Source organism: Geotrypetes seraphini, chromosome 17 (assembly GCF_902459505.1).
Source record: "Geotrypetes seraphini chromosome 17, aGeoSer1.1, whole genome shotgun sequence".
NCBI lineage: Eukaryota > Metazoa > Chordata > Amphibia > Gymnophiona > Dermophiidae > Geotrypetes > Geotrypetes seraphini.
The window spans coordinates 28,738,602-28,762,177 of NC_047100.1; the positions used below are offsets into that span (position 1 = coordinate 28,738,602).

Sequence of the window (23,576 nt, forward strand, 5' to 3'; positions counted from 1 at the left end):
ACATCTAAGAACGTGCCATGCCTCCTTGCCCCTCCCAAAGTATACCCAGGCCGCACCCCTTTTCCTTTTCCACACGCTTGGTTCTAATACATGCAATATCCTAGGCTTTGCAAGATGGAGACGTAGACTTTTATGCCAAATAAACATGTAGGGTTTGTAAAATGAGACAAAATGAAGCTACTTATTCCCGTGTGGCTATGAATACTGGAGCTCCACACTAACCATGAATGGCACCGGGAAACTTTTACCACTAACGCTCGTCACGATAGAGCCGGCAGGGCTTTTAATGAGTTTGTGTATCAAATTGCCATCCATTCCCCCCCCCTAGAACTGCTGCTGTAATGTAAATGTGGATGTCCCAGAATTTACCCTTGAACTGATGGTCTTCCTTTCCTGTTTTGGCAGCCATGATTTTATCGGAGAGTTCACCACAAGCTACAGGGAATTATCTCGGGGCCAGAGTCAGTTCAGCGTGTATGAGGTGAGGGCAGACATCACCCGTGTTCTTTCCAGCGCCCTACGGAAGGGCGGAGGCTCTGAAGAAAAAAATCAAACATTGCTTCTCACTGTGTTCACTGACAGGTTGCTTTTTTATGTCTGGACGAATTGGCCTAATGTCCTTGCAGTTTCCAAATCCTTTCTATAGCATCACACACTTCCCCCCCCCCCACCATACAGGGGGGGCTGTGATGTAAATGAAAAAAACCTCCAGGCTCTTCCACTTTGGTAGAGCGCGAGATCCCAGATTCATCACGTGTCCTATATTTAAAGTGCTATCACAAAATCATGTTCTTATCCAGGATGCCTTTCTGCCGTCAGGGGCCGATGCTCAGAACTATCGCAAGCGTAAATGCGCGGTTAATGCTGGGTTCACGTGCGCGGTAAAGATGGTCACGGATTTATTGAAATGCATTTAAATGGATGTTAATATGGGCACAGAAGGACATGATTAGGGTTGCCAGATTTTCCAATCAGAATATGCGGAGCCATAGGCCCGCCCCCCCCCCCCCCACTTCCTGCTTTTTGTCAGGCAGGGAGGGAATCCACGCATGCCCGGATGCCACACGATGGCGTCGTGCGCGCACGTGCGTGCACGTGGCATCCGCACATGCGCGGATTCCCCCCCTGCCCAATGTGATTTGAGGAGGCTTTTCAAAACCCGGACAAAGTGTGGGACCCCCCCCAGACATGTCCTCAAAAGGAGAACACATCTGGGGACATCCATGATGCCTATGTTTTTGGCCAGGCCAGGGGGCAGTGATGAAGGTTTTGAGGAAAGGCGCTCTCGTTAGTTTCTCAGTCGAACTGTCGGTTTTGTCTTCTTTCGCAAACGGGAGGGTCCTGCCACTTTTAAAGACGGACAGGAAGTAACAAACCAGTGCGTGTGTCTGAACAAAACCGGTAGTTAAAAAGCGCACGTCTGTGCCTGTTCTTCCGGGCGTAAGTATGAGCCTCACAAAAATTCCATGTGCCAGTAATATTTGTGACCAAGTCTCAAAATTGAAGGGAAAATGTAGAGTTACGAAAAACGAGAGTAAATAAAACCTTATATAAAAACTGCTGTTACCCTTGGTATGTAGAAATTATGAGTTTCTTAATTAACCCAAACCAACAATAATGAGCAAGTATATCCGTGTGTTGAAATCTGTGAGATATTTATCTCCCTTTAAAGTCTTGCCGACCAATCATTGCATATCAAATTGTGAAATAACAAGCAGTCATAATGATCAAAAATTTTAAAAAACTTGTCTGAAAATCTTTAGCTTATAGGGTCCCGACACGGATCGTGCATGTACGATGCATGTTCCGCTCCCCATTTACAGTTTAATAGCATGAATTAACTGTGCATAAAATTTGCACATGATTTTGGGGTTTTTTTTGCATTAATGTTGCATCGTTGGCCCATCTGCGCGTGGCTTTGAGCATCAGCCTCTTGCTAGAATTCCCTTTTTTTTTTGATTGGGAGCTCCCTGAGACTTCTCTGCCGTGGCATATGGAGAGCTTGGGTGCTTCACGGGTCTCTCCTTGTGCGCGCCCATATCTTACTGGTAGCGGCAATAGGCTTCAGAGATAAATGCATCAGTATCCACACTAATGAAGACAGATGATCCTGCATCACTGGAAAATAACACGGTTATCCTTGATCTATCACTCTGCCTCCTCCAGGTTTTAAATCCAAAGAAGAAGGTCAAAAAGAAGAAATACATCAACTCAGGAACTGTGAGTAACCTTTCAAGGGGGTGATTAATTCCCAGCATATTCCCAGACCTCCCCAGTCAGCAAAAAAGTTTTGCTAGCAGGACACACGCACGCACGCACACACACCTCTGTTACTGTCTGCAAACATTTGTCGTGCATTAACCCAAAGAAATCCACCTTGTGGTAGATCAGTGGGTTGCCAACGTTTTAAGCTGCGGCACACTAGTCTTGGGGCAGCGGCTGGAGGGCACCCTGGAAATGTGCGGACGTTAACGCAATGACATCACGCGCAGGTGTAACGTCATTGCATTGACGTTCACGCAGGCGCGGAGGTCTTCCAGCCGCGGCCCTGAGTCTCCTGTTACTACCGGTGGGTGTGGGTGCTGCAGAAGGAGAGGCGAGGAGAAAGGCGCAGAGGTGCCTCTCCTTGCCAGCATCTCGCAACACACCTGGAATCTGTCGGGGCACACTAGTGTGCCACAGCAATCAGTTTGCAATGCACTGTGGTAGATCAATATCAGTGTTCTCATTCTCTTTTCATACCGTTATTAAGTATTGTTCTAACTTTTGTATCTCATCTAAGTATCGTTCTAACTTTGTATCTCATCTAAGTATCGTTCTAACTTTCTATCTCATCTAAGTATCGTTCTAACTTTGTATCTCATCTAAGTATCGTTCTAACTTTGTATCTCATCTAAGTATCGTTCTAACTTTGTATCTCTTCTAAGTATTGTTCTAACTTTCTATCTCATCTAAGTATCGTTCTAACTTTGTATCTCATCTAAGTATCGTTCTAACTTTGTATCTCATCTAAGTATCGTTCTAACTTTGTATCTCTTCTAAGTATTGTTCTAACTTTCTATCTCATCTAAGTATCGTTCTAACTTTGTATCTCATCTAAGTATCGTTCTAACTTTGTATCTCATCTAAGTATCGTTCTAACTTTGTATCTCTTCTAAGTATCGTTCTAACTTTGTATCTCATCTAAGTATCGTTCTAACTTTGTATCTCTTCTAAGTATCGTTCTAACTTTCTATCTCATCTAAGTATCGTTCTAACTTTCTATCTCATCTAAGTATCGTTCTAACTTTGTATCTCATCTAAGTATCGTTCTAACTTTGTATCTCATCTAAGTATCGTTCTAACTTTGTATCTCTTCTAAGTATTGTTCTAACTTTCTATCTCATCTAAGTATCGTTCTAACTTTGTATCTCATCTAAGTATCGTTCTAAGTTTCTATCTCATCTAAGTATCGTTCTAACTTTCTATCTCTTCTAAGTATCGTTCTAAGTTTCTATCTCATCTAAGTATCGTTCTAACTTTCTATCTCATTTAAGTATCGTTCTAACTTTCTATCTCATCTAAGTATCGTTCTAACTTTCTATCTCATCTAAGTATCGTTCTAACTTTGTATCTCTTCTAAGTATCGTTCTAACTTTGTATCTCTTCTAAGTATCGTTCTAACTTTGTATCTCTTCTAAGTATCGTTCTAACTTTGTATCTCTTCTAAATATCGTTCTAACTTTGTATCTCATCTAAGTATCGTTCTAAGTTTCTCTCTCATCTAAGTATCGTTCTAACTTTCTATCTCTTCTAAGTATCGTTCTAAGTTTCTATCTCATCTAAGTATCGTTCTAACTTTCTATCTCATCTAAGTATCGTTCTAACTTACTATCTCATCTAAGTATCGTTCTAACTTTGTATCTCTTCTAAGTATCGTTCTAACTTTCTATCTCATCTAAGTATCGTTCTAACTTTCTATCTCATCTAAGTATCGTTCTAACTTTCTATCTCTTCTAAGTATCGTTCTAACTTTGTATCTCTTCTAAGTATCGTTCTAACTTTGTATCTCATCTAAGTATCGTTCTAACTTTGTATCTCTTCTAAGTATCGTTCTAACTTTGTATCTCATCTAAGTATCGTTCTAACTTTGTATCTCATCTAAGTATCGTTCTAACTTTGTATCTCATCTAAGTATCGTTCTAACTTTGTATCTCATCTAAGTATCGTTCTAACTTTGTATCTCTTCTAAGTATCGTTCTAAGTTTCTATCTCATCTAAGTATCGTTCTAACTTTGTATTTCATCTAAGTATCGTTCTAACTTTGTATCTCATCTAAGTATCATTCTAACTTTGTATCTCTTCTAAGTATCGTTCTAACTTTGTATCTCATCTAAGTATCGTTCTAACTTTCTATCTCGTCTAAGTATTGTTCTAACTTTTGTATCTCGTCTAAGTATTGTTCTAACTTTTGTATCTCATAGGTGACTCTTCTGTCTTTTAAAGTTGAGTCCGAGTATACGTTTGTGGATTACATCAAAGGAGGGTAAGTCAGAACTATTTCAAGTGGTTTACATTAATGTTGAATAACATATTCTTAGTTATTTACAGTATCATATCCTACACATTATTAAATTATATCTCTGGTCATTCTCTACCCCGCCTCCGTTCTAACTCTGGCTTGTTTCCACCTTGTACTACACTTACCGTTCTTCAGTCAGCGCTACTGTTACGAAATCTTAGAAGTCAACCAAAGTCAAGTGTGAGCAGGCCTTGGGCGAGTGAGGGCCATGGAGCGTGAAATGCAGCCAGACACGGGTGCTCCCTCTGGCTTATTTTAACCTAGCACCCTCAGAATGCTGCCAGTCTACGCTGGATGAAATGTGAACCCTGCACATCGTAGACACACGAAAGACCTTACGCCGACATTTTAAAGAAATGGAGCCTGAATTCTGGGATCCTTGTCAAATTGGTTCTGGATCCGGTGTATTCATTTATAGTCCGGTTATACTTAAGCGGAGAACAAAATAACACACACAAATTGAAATCAATAAATTGAAATCAAAGGCCCAAGATATGAAATCGCAATCATTATTTTCAAAAACAATCACAATTAAGTACAGTAATCAACAAGCATAACGCTCATCCCAGGCCCAGCTCTTACTTCAGCTTGTAGGTTTTTGCAAGGTCAGTCTTCCGCATATCCAAAGCAAAAGGGAAGTGTAAAAAGATACTGATCGCCAACTTCAAAAGATTAACAGTTGTTGAAGCAACACTGAAGTGACACCTTATTTACTCATGATAAGTAACCCAAAAAGTTCACATTGCGTTCAGAACAGTGCTCAGAGTTATTCTTATACGTCAGACCAAAACCCCGGAATAAAACCGAATGCTTACAAGGCCATAGACAAAACTCTCAATCATCGCACATGTCCCATTTCAAAATGGATCTTCAACTTTAAAACATTTTGTAAAGCACTTATCTGATAATTGTACTTACAAGCAGCCTCGGAAGTGGCATTAGAGGAAGAGCTGATGCCGGGAATGTTAAAGAGGTACGGGGGAAGGGAAGGGGCGCATGCACGAGCGGCAGGAGGGGGCGGGGAAGGAGCAGATAGGAGTGGGGGTGGAGAAGAGGGCGGGGGAGGAGCGCCACTGCCCTGGGTGCCTCTCGTACGCCACTGCATAAACAGCGCTGTACAGAGTCACAAAGGAGACAGTCCCTGCTCCAAAGAGCTTACAATCTAAACAGACAAGACAGACAAACAGGATGTCATAGATACAGTTAAGGGGAACAGTTGATCTGCTGGCTGGGTTGGAAGCAGAGGGGAGTACAGGACAGCCAAGCCATTGTGACATCACTGAGGAGGTTGGCTCTTATTGGTGGAATGAGGCATTATGACATCACAAGCTCAGCTCTGCTTCCCAAAGACTTTAACTACACACTGTTCTACAAGGTAGTGCCTGAGGTTTGATTCTATAAACAATGCCTAACTCGTAGACGCAGTGGCGTAGTGTGGGAGGTGCGGTCCGCCCCGGGCGCTGTTTTCCTAAGGGCATGGCAGCACTCCGTCTCCCTTCCGCTCCCCCTCCCCCCTCTCTTGGCTCCCCGCTCCTTTCCTTGCCGCATGTGCCCTTTGCCTTCCCCAGTACCTTTTTGACGCTCTCTCTGACATCACTTCGGGGACCTGCACTTTGGAATTGACGTCAAAGGCGAGCTGTCATCGACAAGAAGTTTAAAAGGTTACGGGGAAAGGGAAGGGGGCGCTTGCCTGGCGGGCGGAGCTCACCTTTAGTACGCCTCTGCGTAAGTGCCAGTCAGTGCGGTTGTCAATCTACTGCCAGCCACCACTTATAGACTCACTCACTCGTAGCAGTGCGTAAGCGTGCCTAGGCTTCGCTAGGCGTCCATTGTGGTAGGTGCCAGTTTTCCTGGCCTAATTTACCGGCACCTAACACAGGCTCCTAGAAATGTCTACGTCAACCGTGCCTATTCTCCGCCCCTAAGCACGCTTACTTTTCAGGTAGGCATTGTTAAGCGCCAGTAGGACGTGGTTATCCACGTGCAACACTAATTAAGTAATTTTTAAATTTTAAAAAAATCATTAATGGTGTGGTCAATTACCATGCCAATTAAAAAAAACAAAACGATGAAGTGCAAATTTTAGGTAGGTGTCACTGGGCTTCCATGATTAGGGTGCCCAGCTTCAGTGGTGTAGAAAGGGGTAGGGGGGTGGAGCACCCTGGGCGCCATATTGGTGGGGACAGCTCATGCCCTCCCTTCCCCCCTCCCCCGTACCTCTTTAAAATCTTCGCCAGCGCGAGCAGCTGCTGTAACCTGCTGCTCGCGCTGGCCTGGCTCCCTTCTGAAATCACTTCTGGGTCGTGGGGCCAGGAAGTGACATCAGAGGGAAAGCCAATGCCAGCGCAAGCAGCAGGCCTGGAGAAACTGCTTGCGCTGGCGAAGTGGGGGGTGTTTGTGTGAACTGTCCTCTGGATTTCGGGTTGATTTTTTGGAAAAATCACACGGACTGTATCCTTCCCACCGTGGTGATGTCGGCGGCTTTTCTTTCATTCTGAGCCACTATCGGCCTCTTTTACAAAGCCGCGCTAACGGCCACGAAGCCCATAGAGATATAAAGGGCTTCGGAACTGTTGCCGTGCGGCTTTGTAAAAGAGGCCGTATATTTTGAAGAACAGAACAGTGACTTAAAAAGTGATCAAAATGAAATTTATTAATTTCTTTTAGTCTCGGAGACTTTTTTGGGGTGATCTGCAAATGAAGCTTCTTGGAGGTCACGTTTGTTTTGGGGAATTAGCTTCAATTGACTGAAATCTGTAAGAGAAGGGGACGACACTTGTCTGAGAGAACTCCCGGTGGTGTTGTGATTTATCCTTCATCAATATCAGACAGCGAGAAGCCAACCAAGCATGTTTATTCTAATCTCTTGTGCTCTCTTATATTTCTTAAACCAGGACACAGCTAAACTTCACAGTGGCGATTGATTTTACAGCATCAAACGGTGAGTCAGCATCACTGGGGCATTGAACCTAGCATGTAAAAGATAGCAGTCGGATGTACTTATACGGAGAGCCCAGTACATCTGCTTTTGTCTGCCCTGTTGCAACAGCTCTCCGTGCTGTGCATTTGCTTGTCTGTGTCAAAGTAGCCCATACTGATTATGTGGTCATAAATAAACAGGCCAGCTCAGCTGGGATTCTGCCTAAAATGCCCTCAGGATTCAGCAAATTCCTTCCCTGTGTCCAGAGAGGCATTTTGGTCGAGTTTAACATTCCCGATCGTTTTGAAATATTGACCCCTGCCTTCTTAGCTTCTAACTTGGTCTCACTCATTTTGGGTGATGGCATAACAGCTGCATTTCGGTTTCATTCATCTTCCAATTAATTTCGGAGGTCTCGCAGCCAGGCAGAAAAGAGCAGGTTGTTTCAGTAACAAGGAAGCAGAGACCCATTGGATGCCCTCTGTCTGGCATCAGAAGGCAAAGAGCCACTGATATCAACAAATAATGGCAAGAAACCTCAATCATTATCAACACAGTGTACAAACAGGTTTCATAGACACAACTAGCGTGGCAAAAAGACAGGAAAAGGATCTCGGATGCCTGTACTATTGACAAGTATAAACTTACAAAATAGCATATGCAGGAACAGGTTCTCTTTCATAGGTCCAAAAACCTCTCAAGCTGATCGACAATAAAAGATATATTTTTTATTTTTCTCTGCGATTCTTTAATTTTCCAACATAAACAATCATTATGAACGATTGGCAAAAATGGCACTTATCTGTGTGCTAGTCGGGTTCAGATGCGCCATTTTTAAAAAAATATTTGTGATCTGATCAAGTTTACTGCAGTAAATTTGACCGTACTACATCATTGGGGGTTTATTTTTAAAAAAATATTCTTTATTCATTTTAAAACTTTCAATAAAGTGCAATACAAGATAAAAACATTTTACGCTTTAAGATCACTTAATATTCTATCAGAAATTAATTCAAATCAAATAACCCCCCCCAAAAAAAAACCCAACAATTATCTTTATTTATAAGAAGACAAAAAAAGACAAAAATTATCTCCCCCCCCTCCCCATCTTGGACGTGTATGTTCAAAGGGAAAAAGTAATATTCATTCTTTACAATATTGTGTTAACGGGTCTCAAACATCCCTAAATTTCTTAAAATGTCCCTTTTGACATGGCGTTACTCGAGAGGGTTCAGAGGAGAGTGACGCGTCTGATAAAGGGGATGGAAAACCTTTCATACGCTGAGAGATTGGAGAAACTGGGTCTCTTTTCCCTGGAGAAGAGGAGACTTAGAGGGGATTTGATAGAGACTTACAAGATTATGAAGGGCGTAGAGAGACTAGAGAGGGACAAATTCTTCAAACTTTCAGAACATAAAAGAACAAGAGGGCATTCGGAAAAGTTGACAGGGGACAGATTCAAAACGAATGCCAGGAAGTTCTTCTTTACCCAACGTGTGGTGGACACCTGGAATGCGCTTCCAGAGAACGTAATAGGGCAGAGTACGGTACTGGGGTTTAAGAAAGGTTTGGGCAATTTGCTGCTGGAGAAGGGGATAGAGGGGTATAGATAGAGGATTACTGCACAGGTCCTGGACCTGTTGGGCCGCCGTGTGAGCGGACTGCTGGGTACGATGGACCTCAGGTCTGACCCAGCAGAGGCATTGCTTATGTTCTTATATTACGCTCCATTGTATATTGTATATATCACGCTACACCGTTGTTGAGAGCATTGCGTTGGCTTCCGATGTATGGGAGAGTTCAGTTTAAAGGCTTCTTTTACGAAGTCGCATTAGCGGTTTAACGCGTGTAATAGTGCGCGCTTTATTTGCCAGCCGTGCTAGCCGCTATCGCCTCCTCTTGAGCAGGTGGTAGTTTTTCGGCTAGCGCAGGGGCACTAAAACGTTGCGTGCGATAAAGCCGCTAACGCAGCTTCGTTAAAAGGAGCCCTAAGTGTGCTAATGTTGTTTTTAAGAGTTTATGTGGGATTTTTCCCCCCATTGTTTCCTCTTTCTGTTAACTCGCATCGTCTTCAGTCTACTTGGAATATACATAAATTTAAATTTCCTTCTGTCAGAGGGATTCAAACTTTGGCTAAATTCTCGCATTCTTTGGCATATAGTACGGTGAAAGTTTGGAATGATCTTCCCTCGGTTATTAGAACTTTTTTATCTTTGATCCATTTCAGAAAAATTCTGAAAACGTATCTGTTTAAGAAATTCCTCACGGATAGTTGAAAGAGGATGTTTCTTTAAGAATTTCTTTAATTAATTGATGAATGTTTATATTCATTACTTTCTTTTACTGTTTCGTTAATGTATAAGAACATAAGAATTTGCCACTGCTGGGACAGACTAGTGGTCCATCGTGCCCAGCAGTCCGCTTCCACGGTGGCCCCCAGGACAAAGACCCGTGTCCTGAGACCAGCCCTACCTGCTTACGTTCCGGTTCAACAGGAACCCGTCCAACTTTGTCTTGAATCCCTGGAGGGTGTTTTTCCCTATAACAGCCTCCGGAAGAGCGTTCCAGATTTTTACCACTCTCTGGGTGAAGAAGAACTTCCTTACGTTTGTACGGAATCGATCCCCTTTCAACTTTAGAGAGTGCCCTCTCGTTCTCTTTACCTTGGAGAGGGTGAACAACCTGTCCTTATCTACTTTGTCTTGAATCCCTGGAGGGGTGTTTTCCCCTCTAATAGCCTCTAGAAGAGCGTTCCAGTTTTCCACCACTCTCTGGTGAAGAAGTGCCTCCGCCGGGTCAGACCATAGGTCCATCCTGCCCGGCAGTCCGCTCCTGCGGCAGCCCAAACAGGTCATGACCTGTCTGAATCACCAGAAGGGGCTCCCTTGCCACCTTGGTTTCTCATTGAAGTCCTATCTTCCCATCGAAGTCCTAACCCTCCGGTCTTGCACATGCACGACCTGGTTGGGTTTCTATACTTATTACCTGGTTAGCTTTCTATACTTGTGTTACATCCCAGCTCCTCCCTCAGTATCCCATGATCCCTTTATCCCTCAGGAATCCGTCCAATCCCTGTTTGAATCCCTGTACCATACTCTGCCTGATCACTTCCTCCGGTAGCGCATTCCAAGTGTCCACGACCCTTTGGGTGAAAAAAAACTTCCTTGAACCTATCTCCCTTCAGTTTCTCCGAATGCCCCCTCGTACCTGTTGTCCTCTTCAGTCTGAAGAATCTGTCCCTATCCACCCTCTCCATGCCCCTCATGATCTTGAAGGTCTCTATCATATCTCCCCTGAGCCTCCTTTTTTCCAGAGAGAAGAGCCCCAGCCTATCCAACCTCTCGGCGTATGGGCAGTGTTCCAGCCCTTTTACCAGTTTCGTTGCTCTCCTTTGGACTCTCTCAAGTACCGCCATGTCCTTCTTGAGGTGCGGCGACCAATACTGAACGCAGTATTCCAGATGTGGACGCACCATCGCTCGATACAATGGCATGATGACTTCCCGCGTCCTGGTTGTTATGCCCCTCTTTATGATGCCCAGCATCCTGTTGGCTTTTTTCGAGGCTGCTGCGCACTGTGCAGATGGCTTCAGTGATGCATCCACCAGCATACCCAAGTCTCTATCAAGTCTGCTGTCTCCCAACAATGCCCCCCCCCCCAATTTGTAGTTGAACAACGGGTTCTTTTTCTCTATATGCATGACCTTGCATTTTTTCACGTTAAAGCGCATTTGCCATTTGTTTGCCCAGTCTTCCAGCTTGTCCAGGTCCCTTTGCAGGTCCTCACACTCCTCCCTGGACCTAACTCTGCCGCACAGTTTGGTATCGTCTGCAAATTTTATAACCTCGCACTTTGCCTCCTTTTCCAGGTCATTGATAAATATGTTGAAGAGTAATGGCCCCAGCACCGATCCCTGTGGCACACCGCTTGTGACTCCCCGCCAGTCAGAATATTGGCCCTTCACTCCAACCCTCTGCAGTCTACCCGACAACCAGTGCTTGATCCATCTGTGCACATCCCCTCCCACCCCGTGGTTCCACAGCTTCCTAAGCAGCCTTTCATGTGGCACCTTGTCGAAAGCCTTTTGAAAATCGAGGTAAATGATGTCTATGGGTTCCCCATTGTCCACCCGACTGCTTATTCCCTCAAAGAAGTACAGAAGGTTCGTTAGGCACGACCTTCCCTTACAGAATCCGTGCTGGCTTGTTCTCAGTAGGCCATTCCTCTCGATGTGCTCACAAATGCCGTCCTTGATCATAGCTTCCACCATCTTCCCTATAATTGAAGTCAGGCTCACCGGCCTGTAGTTCCCGGGGTCACCCCTCGATCCCTTCTTGAAGATAGGTGTGACATTCGCCAATTTCCAGTCCTCTGGTACCTCACCAGTTTTCAAGGATAGGTTGCAAACATGCTGGATTGTGCCCGCTATTTCTTGTCTTAGTTCCTTCAGAACCCTTGGGTGGATCCCGTCCGGGCCCGGTGATTTACCCCATTTTAACCTGTCTATCTGTTTGAGGACATCCTCCTTACTTACCTCTATGTGCTCCAATTTTTCGGCCTGTTCCCCACTCATGAGCTCCTCTGAGTCTGGTATATTAGATGTGTCTTCGCTCGTGAAAACCGACGAGAAGAACGTGTTCAACCTCTCAGCTACCTCTTTATCCTCCTTAATCACTCCCTTCCTATCCCCATCGTTCAACTTCCTTACGTTTGTACGGAATCTATCCCCTTTTAACTTTAGAGCAGGGGTGTCAAAGTCCCTCCTCGAGGGCCGCAATCCAGTCGGGTTTTCAGGATTTCCCCAATGAATATGCATGGGATCTATTTGCATGCACTCCTTTCATTGTATGCTAATAGATCTCATGCATATTCATTGAGGAAATCCTGAAAACCCGACTGGATTGCGGCCCTTGAGGAGGGGCTTTGACACCCCTGCTTTAGAGAGTGCCCTCTCGTTCTCTCTACCTTGGAGAGGGTGAACCAACCTGTCTTTATCTATTAAGTCTATTCCCTTCAGTATCTTGAATGTTTCTATCATGTATTACTAACTTAAAGTTTGTTAACCGGGTCAAGTCCCTTCGGGGAATGATCCGGTATATAAGACTGAAGAGTAGATTAGATTACTGTTGTGTTATAATCCACTTTTAACAACTAGTGCAGACATTGAAATGTATGCATCTTATCTTTTTGCAGTACTTAATTCAGACCCCTGGGCCGAATGTGAACCTGAGAGGTTTTTGGACCTGTGAAAGAGAACCTTTGAAGCAAATTTCCTATTTAGGTGAAAGAATATATATTTTTTCGGACGTTTCTAAGTGGACTCAAGCTAGGAGAAAGGAATTTCTAGTTTATCGGGATAAAGTACTTTTCTTAGGTGCTTTTTTCCAGTTGAGATGCCTATGTAAATGTTTTATTTCCTATCAGGATGTTGGATATATATTTTTATGATCCAGTTCAGCTTCGTTTCTTTCTAGAGGGAAAGGGGATTTCATCTGCAGCCTAGGGGAAATGTGTAAAGATCAAGTCAGTTAGAATGTTGAAATGATTTGCTCAATTTCAGTGGTTTATAGTATGTCTTTGTTTTAATTCCCTCTCCCCAGTCAGTTTGAGGACTATATTGTGTACTATATTTTCCTATTTTTATTGTATAAATTCAATACCCAATAGGGAATTTGGGACTATTCTATTATCTTTTTTTTTCCTTTTCTTTCAAAGTTTATGGCTTTGTATTTAATTTGAAAATTACAAATAAAAAATGAAAGAGAACCTGTTCCTGCTTATGCTATTTTGTAAGTTTATACTTGTCAATAGCGCAGGTATCTGAGGTCCTCTTCCTCTCTTTATGAAACCTGTTTGTACATTGCGTTGATTGGAAGGCAGAGTCAGGTCCCTAGTTAATGAGGCCGAAGAGGAAGAGAGCTCTAGAGCAGGGGTGTCCAACCTTTTGGCTTCCCTGGGCCGCGTTTGCTGAAAAAAATGTTTCTGGGGCCGCATGACAGAGGAGGGAGCCAGCAAGATGGTAAACACCCGGGGGCAGAGGAGGAAAACACTGCATCGCCCTCGACCGGGGCCGCACAAAATACTTCACGGGGCTGCAGGTTGGACACCCCTGCTCTAGAGCTTAAAGGAACAAACCCCAATGTAAGCTCTTGTGAAAGTCATTTAATCCTTGCCATAAGTCGGTGGCATTGTAAGGGTGAGCAGCAGCTGGGAGAGTGGTGCCCCTCCTCTGCCCTCTTCCCCGTCCCCTCTTCCCCATGCCTTTATAACTTATCCGGCATGAGAAGCACGCCCACGGCGGGGTCAGGTCACCCTTTGACATCATTTCCTAGGGGCGGGTCCCGGAAGTGATGTCAGAGAGCACGCAGATGCCGGCGCGGCAACAGCCTTGTGCCGGGAAAGTGAAAAAAGATATGAGAGAAGGCAAGGAGCACACGTGCACAGCAAGGAGAGGAGGGCGGGAGATGGAGAACAGGAGGAGTGCCGCGCCTGGGGTAGACCACACCCCCCCTTACTAGGCCACTGAGGGCACCTAAAATTAGGCACCTAACTTTATTGGCAAAATGCCCTTAACAGCCTCAATAATTGTGAAAAAAAGTTAATTGGGCGATAGGTGCCTATCCAGTGGCGTAGCGAGGGTGAGCCACGCCCCCCGTGCCCTTTCCCAACTTTTGAGGACAAACTTGCTGCCCACGTTGGCTTCAGAGCTCTCTCTGATGTCACTTCTTCCTGGAAGTGACGTCACAGAAAGTGCCGACGCTGACGTGGGCAGCGACTTTGTCGCTGCGCCAAAGTTAGAAAGGTATGGTGAAAGGCATGTGCCCGCAGCAGGGAGAGGAGTGGGAGGGGGGGGCGGAAAGGAGAAGAGGTGCCAGCACCCTTAGGAAGACCGCACCCGGGGCGCATCGCCCCCCCCCCCCACACCCTCCTTACTAAGCCACTGCGCTTATCACATGTTGCTTAGCGGCGCCTAATGCCTAAGTGGGCGTTTCCATGGGCAGAGCGTGACTTAGCGCCGCTAAGCACGATTCTTCAAAAACGCAGGTGCCTGAAATTTAGGCCCTAAAAACCCCGGCCTATATTTCGGGCGCCTAAGTTTTTACATAGGGCGCCACTAGAAACGATTTTGTAAACGGTACCTAAGTGTGGTTGACGCACAGCTGGGTGCCAGCCGATTGAGGCATTGTTTATAGAATCCACCTCAAAATGCCTTACCGTGGGCCGCGTTCAGGCATCTTGTGGTAATTTTGGCATCAGCATGCATTATTCAAGCACTAAAAAGTAGTTTGTTTGTTTTTAGCGCTGGGGACGGGTCTGGGGGTTGAGAGTAGGCATGTTTTGCACTCGTCAGTTGGCATGGGGTCAACACGTCAGCCTACCAAAGAGGTGGCAGTAAAGACTCACGTGGTAATAGCCATTCGATAATGGGAAACTTAGCACATGGCCATTAATAGAAAAAAACAAAAAAAATCAGAAATTCCCCCATTTTACCCGTGCGGTGAAAATGGCCTTAGCGCGCAGGAATGGCGCAGTTTGGTAGAGGAGCCTCTTAGATTGAAAGCCCTCAAGTGTCAGTCTTTTTTTTTATATTGTCACCTCACCATAGCGTACGTCGCCATGACAGTTTTCATAATGGTACATTTTAAGTCTTGTAAATAAATCGAGTTTCAAGTTTATTTGGGTCTCGATATACCGCTTTTGTAAGCAAAGCGGTGTCCAATTTATACAAAGTATTAAAAAAAAACATTTTAAAAATATAAAATTGAGAAAACAAATTCACTTACGATACAGACATAACGTGATACACCTGGGCAAATGGGGAGGATACATTGCTCAAAATAAAAGCAAAGGGATCTTTAGCGTAAGGCCTGATGTCTGAGATTTTTGAATAAAAAATTAGGTATAAATCTCAAAGGCATCTCTGAAAAGAAATGTTTTAAGATTAGACTTTGTGGGAGTGGTTACAGAAAAGATTGTTTTACGTGTTGTATCATAAAATATTTGACGAACGGAAGGGACCGCTAAAAGATATTGATGGAAAGAGATTAATGTCCTATGTGAATCATAGAAGAACATAAGAAGTTGCCACCACTGGGTCAGACCAGAGGTCCATCGCGCCCAGCGGTCCGCTCCCGAAGCGGCCCATCAGGTCTGTGACCTGTGAAGTGGTTCCTGACCATTTCTGTAACCTACCTCTAAGGGTGATCAAACAGGATAGTGAAAGATGTATATCAACTATGGGTCAAACTCGTTACTACAACAAGTTGATAGTGATAGATATACCTAGGTGGAGGAAAAGATCTCAGATTCACCACTTAGGAAACATGTACATTTTCTCCCTATAATGCTGTGGTGTTTGGTCTCTTTCATAGATCAAAAAACCTCCACTCTTTTGTAATTTTTATATATATTTTTATATTATTATTAATTTTCTTATTTATCTGAGTGATTGTGATTGAATGAAACTTTTAACATTAACCATTATTATTATTTTTTTTTTAATAATTCTTTATTCATTTTTGCATCTTACAACAAGTGAATTAAACATAATATAAACAATTTCCACATATCACTTGTATTTACAATCAAATATTCTTATATGATAAATTAAATACCCCCTTTTTATTATCAATCCTATTCCAAATGATATACATTCCCCAACCCACCCACACATATATACTACCCGTGTGCTATGATATCTGATCATTAGAATAAATAACATTAACCATTAAATAATGGCTTAATAATATGCAGAAAAGAAAAATCACTTATCTGCATCTGAAGAAGCAGGGTTAAAGTGCTCGAGTGCTCCAGTCTAAAGTGCTGAGTGCCATAGTAATCATAATCACTCAGATACATAAGAAAATTAATAATAATATAAAAATTACAAAAGAGTGGTGAATCTGAGATCTTTTCCTCCACCTAGGTATATCTACCACTATCAACTTGTTGTAGTAACGTGTTTGAATCATATGGGTGAGCCAATGGTATGACAGTGACGTTCCTTATGTCCTAACGTGAACGTCGCGCTCGTCATTGTGTTTGTAAAAATTTCCTGCGCATGTGCGAATGTATTGTCCTACGCTCAGTTGTCGGTGCGTGCATTTGTTCACGCAATTGTCGCTGCGCTGAAATGTCTGCGCACAGTTGACATGCCACTGGGATTAGAGTGGACTTTAAAAGCGAGAAGTAGCATTTTGAAAGTAATCCTATGTGAAATAGGTAGCCAGCGAGCTTTTCTGAGGAAAGGTGTTACAGGGTCGAATTTTTTAGCGTTAAAAATGATTTTTACAGCAATATTTTGGATGATCTCTTTTTGAGTGATGCCCTGGTAAAGTGAATTGCAGTAATCTAAGGTTGGAATTACTAAAGAATGGATAAGAATGTGGATTGAATTGGGATTAAGTAGTGATTTGAGTGATCTGATCATTTTTAGTTTGCAACACAGAGCTGATCTGAGACTCGATAGTGTATTGTCAAGGATCACTCCTAGAATTTTAATGTTTGGTACAAAAAGTGAATTGGGATTGATGAAATACATATAGAGGATGCAAGGGTTTCATTTTGATCCTGCAAAAAAAGCATACATTTGGTTTTTGATATAGTAAGAGAAAGAAGATTTTGGCAGAGCCAGACATACACAAGATGTACTTTTTGGTTAATATCCAGGATTTCGGCCTGATTGTGGCTCTGGATTGGGTGAATGTCATCCGCTTAGGCATAAACTGCGAATCCTACAGATTGGGCAACAGTTAATAACAGTGCAAGAAACAAGTGAAATAACATGGGCGAGAGAATGGATCCTTGTGAGACCCCTGAATCTTGGGAATATGGCTTTGAGGAAGAGTTTTGAAAGTGAACTTGAAATTTATTGTCTGTCAGAAAAGTAAGAGATGAACCATTTAAGAGCGACTCCAGAAATTCCTAGTGTTTCAAGATGGTTTAAGAAGAGTGTATGATCAATCGTCTCGAAAGCTGCCTTTAAATCAAGTGAGATCAGACGAACCGATCGTTGTAACTAGGCCCAGAAGAGATAGCTCTGTGGAGTAATGTGGTCTAAAACCTGTTTCCTTGGGATGCATTTTCATTTGTTTGCTCGAGGAATGGTGTTAATTGATTAAAGACAATCTTTTCCGTTAAATTGGCAAGATAGGGAATGTTGGCTATAGGGCGGTAGTTTTTACAATCGTCAATATTTCCAGAAGTAAGTTTGGACATCGGTCTTATTTTTGCTCATTTGGGTAGGCATGGTATCTGAAGAGAGGCTGTTGCCGATCATGGATTGAATGAATGGGCCGAAGATAGAGAAATATTTTTGGATCAGAAAAGGTGGTAGAGAGTGGCCTAAGATTCCTGCGTTATTGATGGAGTGCATTGTTTTTTCTATTTCCAGCAAAGATGGTATGCGAAAGTTAGAAAATGTGCTGAAAGAAATGGAATGGGAATTGTCTGATGGTGTGACTGGGGACACTGAATTTGTAGAGATTATAGCGTACCTGAGTGTAATTCACCTTGAGCTAAATCCATAGGCGTCGGAACGGAGGAGGCTACAGGGGGCCATTGACTCCCCAAAGATTGGTGGTCGCCCTCCCAAACCCGCATCCTGGTGTTCTAATTTTAAATCTTCCGGCAGATGGCGCGCAGCGTCATTGAGCAAGCCTGTCCATGGAGCACTTCATTCTCCTTCCGGGGAGCAGGTCTGCTCACTGACGCTGCGCAGTGGCTGCCTGAAGATTTAAAAGTAAAACGCTGGGAGGAGGTGGGTGAGGAGTCCGGGAGAGGCCACACCATAGGATTCCGCGGGGCTAGGCCTGAGCTCTTGGGCCCCCCCCCCCCCAAACCTATGGCTAAATCCACAATCCCCTCTCCCATCCTTTGCCCACACACTGCCCTGGAAGAGAGGTACAGAGACTGGTGTTTTGTTATATTATTATTATTTAGGTATTTATATAGTACCTATCAAGGTTATCTAAGCAGTTTCCAGTCCGGTACTCGAGCATTTTCCCTCTCTGGGCAATGGAGGTTTGAGGGACTTGCCCAGGATCACAAGGAGCAGTGTGGGATTTGAACCCACAGCTTCAGAGTGCTGAGGCTATAGCTCTAACCACTAGGCCGACCAACCATGTTTCTGGTCCAGAGGTTTTGGAGTTCAAGTGTTAACGGGCAAATAAATGTTCCTTTTCTACTGAGCTTCATTCTAGAAAAAAAAAAAAAAAATCAAAGCAAATGTATTCCATTCCTTTGAAAAAGAAACTTGAATTGGAACAAATAACCAGGCTAGGTCCTGGAGGAATATCTCTTAGTTCTGAGGAATAAGAGACATTTGGTAGCGAGATCACAAATCTGTAAAGTCACTGTTACACATAACCATTTCTTCCCCCCACCCCCAGTGATTAGCAGATTTGATTTAATCCAATGCTTGATTTTGCTCTAAATGTTTGCTGCAGCTGGTATTTAATAGTGACCAGGCAGTGTCAAGTGGTTAATCTGAAACTCTACGTCTAAATGAAACCGGAGCCTACAGGCTGCTTCTGTGCATTAAATCGGACTGATGGGATACAGATGTGTCGCTCAGCAGAGTCCCTTGAGAATCCGTACAGAATATATTAGAGCTTGAAACATCAATCATAATGACAGAAGGCAAGATGAATTCAAAGAGAGAGGACCACAGGAAGGGATTCTAGATCGGGGTGGGCCAAATGCAACCTGCCACCGAAATTTATGCAGCCACCGAGACTGTGGAAAGAAAATGTCATTAACCAGAGCTTTGGTGATTTTCAACACTGTATTTTACAAATATTTTCAGAACAGCCACTCTAGCTGTTATTTTTATCATTTTTAGATAAAGTTTTACTTATTATTTTTAATAGAAGGTCTACAGAGCTCTGTGCTTTTCTGGTTCCAACAGGCCCGCTAGAGAGAGGACTGACATTCATATGGCTAGGGTTATCAGACGTCTGAATTTCCCCTCCTTTTGAGGACCTGTCCGGGAAACACTTTGTCCAGGTTTTAAAAAGCCTCCTCAAATTGCATCAGGCGGGGAGGAACTCCGCGCATGCGTGGACTTTCCTCCCTGCCCAATAAGAGCAGTCAATGGGGGCAGGGCTAGGGTGGGACTGCGGGCGGGATTAGGGCAGGGATGATCAGGGATGGGCGGAACTGAGTGGGTCTAGGGGTCCAGATTTTCCAATTGTTCCTCTATGTATAAAGGTTGCCCACCTTTGCTCTGGACAGAACTGAGTCAACCTCTGTGATTCTATTTCTCTTTGCAGGTAATCCCTCACAACCCACCTCCCTCCATTACATGAACCCTTACCAGTTGAATGCATATGGAATGGCACTGAAAGCACTTGGAGAGATAATCCAGGACTACGACAGTGACAAACTCTTCCCAGCGTACGGTTTTGGTGCCAAGCTCCCTCCAGACGGGAAGATCTCCCATGAGTTCCCATTGGTATGAAATGAGGGCAAACCTTGACTAAAAGACTCCGAAGCAGGATAGTCATTGCTTTCATCACTTGGCATGCTGATGCAGTGGTGTAGCGAGGGTGAAAGGCGCCCGAGGCGGTGGCACCCTCTTCTCCACCCTCCACCTCCACACACTCCTTCCCCGCGCGCCGCTTCTCTTCCCCATACCTCTGTGGCATGAGCAACAAACCCCCAAGCTGCTGTCGTGGCAGCGTCGGCTCTGCCTCTGACGTCACTTCCTAGGTTGTGGGTTGCTGCTTGTGCCAGGAAGGGAAGGAAAGCGACGCGCAGCAGTGGGGGGCGGGGAAGGAGCGGGAGGGCAGAGAAGAGGGCACCCTCACCAAGATTGTGCCCCCTACCGCCCCTCCACCCTCATTACACCACTGGGCTGATGGAGTCATCCTGTTGCACTCAAAATTGTGAGGAAGGAGGGAAGAGATGTATATTTTTTTGATGAAACAATCAATTCATTTTAATTTTTTAAGGTTGATCAGCGTTTCCTATTTTGTGTTCTTCAACTATCCAAGGCATCATTCCCTAGTAACATAGTAGATGACAACCTAAAATGACCGTTTGACCCATTCAGTCTTCCCATCTATCTCCAACATATCTACAATTCCTTCTGTATATTCCCAGTTTTCCCCTGATACTATCCATGCTTTTACAGCCTATGATTTCCTGCATTTAAAGAAATCTAGAATATAATGACAGATAAAGACCATATATCAATGTCTCTCAAACTTTTTTTTAGCTCCGGCACACTATACAGAGCAAATGTTTTTCGCGGCACATTATAACTGAAATTAAAAAATTGCAAACCCAACCAAAAATGAAATTTGAGAGTTATTTAGTTAAAGTAATTTAATTATGACAACAGTGAAACTAAAGTAGATAGAATAGATTTGCTAATCAATGCGATGGATGTGCTTGTTTTTGAGTTCAAATGAACTCAAAACGCGGCTCGATGGTCAACGAGCAAATACGCATTTCATCATCCACCATTCGCAGTCATTCTTCTTTTCTGATTTCATTTCTGTCAGAGCTGAAAATCCAAGTTTGCAAAGATAAGAAGATCCAGACAGTAGCAAAGTGCTTGATTGCTTTGTTGCTCAAGTTAGGATAACGACTGCCTAAAAAAATGAAAATCAAGGTTGGTTTTCAAGGACCAATCATGTCAAAGGATGATGTTTGTCCAGGCGGTTGTATTCTTACGCATGCAGACGCTGATAACATTGACAGACTTTTGCGTATGCGATGCACGTGTCATCTGTTGTAGTGTATATTTATGAAGGGAATTTTTTTTTTTTTAAACTAAACTAAAATTCTGAAATCTCTCGTAGCACACCCGGAATCTCACCTGTTTGAGAGACACTGACTGACTTATATAGTAACTTACCTTGTCTGCCCATCTATACCAAATGGTGACGCGTCAAAACCGTGGAAGATAATGGTACACCAACAAAAACTGCAGACAGTGTACACGATGCAGGCAAAAATTTATTATCCCATGGTAAATAAGGTATAAAGTATACCGCAAAAAATGAAGATAACAACAATTACCTGTATATTAAATCTGCCGAATGTGCTGCCAAAAATGAAGTCACTTTTTTTTTTTCTGTTGAGTGACTTCATTTTTGGCAGCACTTTCGGCAGATTTAATAGACAGGCAATTGTTGTTATCTTCATTTTTTGCGTTATACTTTATACCTTATTTACCATGGACCCCTGATGAAGTTGTTTGTCCGAAACACGGACCGTGTTGGGTCCCTTGGTTGGTAATAAGGTTTTTATATTACTGCAATTTATTTTGGGATAATAAATTTTTGCCTGCATCGTGTACATTGTCTGCAGTTTTTGGTTTGTTCTCCTGCTTCGCTGTTTATTCTGCAGATCTGGTTGGATTTCTTTTTGCTGTTGTAGACAATGGTACCCTGACATTTCAGCGCAGGACAAGCGTCTACCGCTTTGAGGCCTTCCCTTTTGTGCTCTAAGGGGAGGTGTGTGTGTGGGGGGGAACCTCCTCTGCATTTAGAAGTCCTCACGCTCCCATTGGGGGAGTAACTCCTGAACAGCGAAAAGAACGGGAGTTTTCAGTGTACTGGGGGGTTCCCCCCAAACAGGAGCGCGAGCAGTTCTAAGTTTAGTCGGGAGGGGGGTTCCCCCAACACACACGCCCCCTCACAGTGTAAAACGGAAGGCCTCACAGCAGCGGCGTGCATTTCTCCTGCGCTGAAATGTCAGTGCATCCGTTGTCCTCCGCGCTTTTGACGGCGTACCATGCCAAGCACTGCTAAGTGTTACAATCCCTTCCTCTCTCTGAGATCTTCTGTGCTCGTCCCATGCTTTCTTGATTTCAGAGACAGTGTTCATCTCCACCACCCCCACGGGTAGGCTGTTCCATGCAGCCGCTACCCTTCTGTAAAGAAATATTTCCTTAAATTACTTCTGAGGCTACCACCTTCCACCCCAATCCCATGACCCCAGTGATGGCTCTCAAGAAAGTGGAATTTCCCCATCAGGAACATGATAGGATGAACACAATAGGGATATAAATAGACAAAGCCCAGAAGCCCAGAAAACTAGACTCTGAGGAAGATAATATTTCACAGGTAAACATAATACACAATACTGATATGTGTATATATATTATATTTAGTTGAATTAGCCTACCTCCTTAGGAGGTATGTAAATATTGTATACTTAGGTGAAACAGTAAATCTAGTATTATATGTGAATATTGTATACTTAGCTGCAATAGTCAACCTAGTATTATATGTGAATATTGTATACTTAGCTGCAATAGTCAACCTAGTATTATATGTGAATATTGTATACTTAGCTGCAATAGTCAACCTAGTATTATATGTGAATATTGTATACTTAGCTGCAATAGTCAACCTAGTATTATATGTGAATATTGTATACTTAGCTGCAATAGTCAACCTAGTATTATATGTGAATATTGTATACTTAGCTGCAATAGTAAACTTAGTATTATATGTGAATATATGTAGAACGATTGATTTGGTATAAACATATGTCTATAAGTAGGATGATTGATTATTGGTATTAATAACTCAGTATTACAACACTGCTACAGAAGCCCCTGTAACGCAGTATAGAGCCTTTATATTGTATAGAGCCCATGTATTATAACACCTCGTAGAAGCTCTTTGTAACTCTGTATTGTAACACCTTTACAGAAGCTCATGCAAACCACTCTGAATTGACTCCCCAGTCATTAGTAGCAATACAGAAGCTCTCAATAAACAATTCTAGAGATCCATTGTAAACGTACACCCTATCTGTACAGTGCAAATGTAAAGATCATAAATATCAACCATAAATTCACATATTTAGGACTTTTTCTCCATGTGCAATTTTATATTACAGAATAATGATGTTGAAAACCCAAACTGTGTTGGCATTCAAGGGGTACTAGAGGCATATTTCAAGAGCCTACGGACAGTGCAGCTTTATGGACCTACCAATTTTGCCCCCGTCATTAACCAAGTTGCCAGGTGAGTGACGATGAAGTCTGAACTTCCTGGCAGAGTTGATAATGGAGATGCTAAGCCTATCAGGGACCGACAGACAGACAGGAATTGAGTCGTGATCAGCTTGTTA

General features: G+C 43.4%; 1 protein-coding gene across 7 annotated transcripts in view; it reads left to right on the forward strand.

Moving 5' to 3' along the window:
* The window catches only part of CPNE9 (copine family member 9), a 151,468-nt gene that overhangs the window by 108,957 nt on the left and 18,935 nt on the right, over positions 1 to 23,576 (forward strand). For all 7 annotated transcript variants that reach the window (XM_033926358.1, XM_033926361.1, XM_033926360.1 and 4 more), the window contains 6 exons: positions 406 to 481; positions 2,167 to 2,220; positions 4,464 to 4,525; positions 7,456 to 7,502; positions 19,754 to 19,935; positions 23,343 to 23,470. In XM_033926358.1, coding sequence (XP_033782249.1) covers positions 406 to 481; positions 2,167 to 2,220; positions 4,464 to 4,525; positions 7,456 to 7,502; positions 19,754 to 19,935; positions 23,343 to 23,470 — 549 coding nt within the window. The remainder of the gene's footprint in view (positions 1 to 405; positions 482 to 2,166; positions 2,221 to 4,463; positions 4,526 to 7,455; positions 7,503 to 19,753; positions 19,936 to 23,342; positions 23,471 to 23,576) is intronic.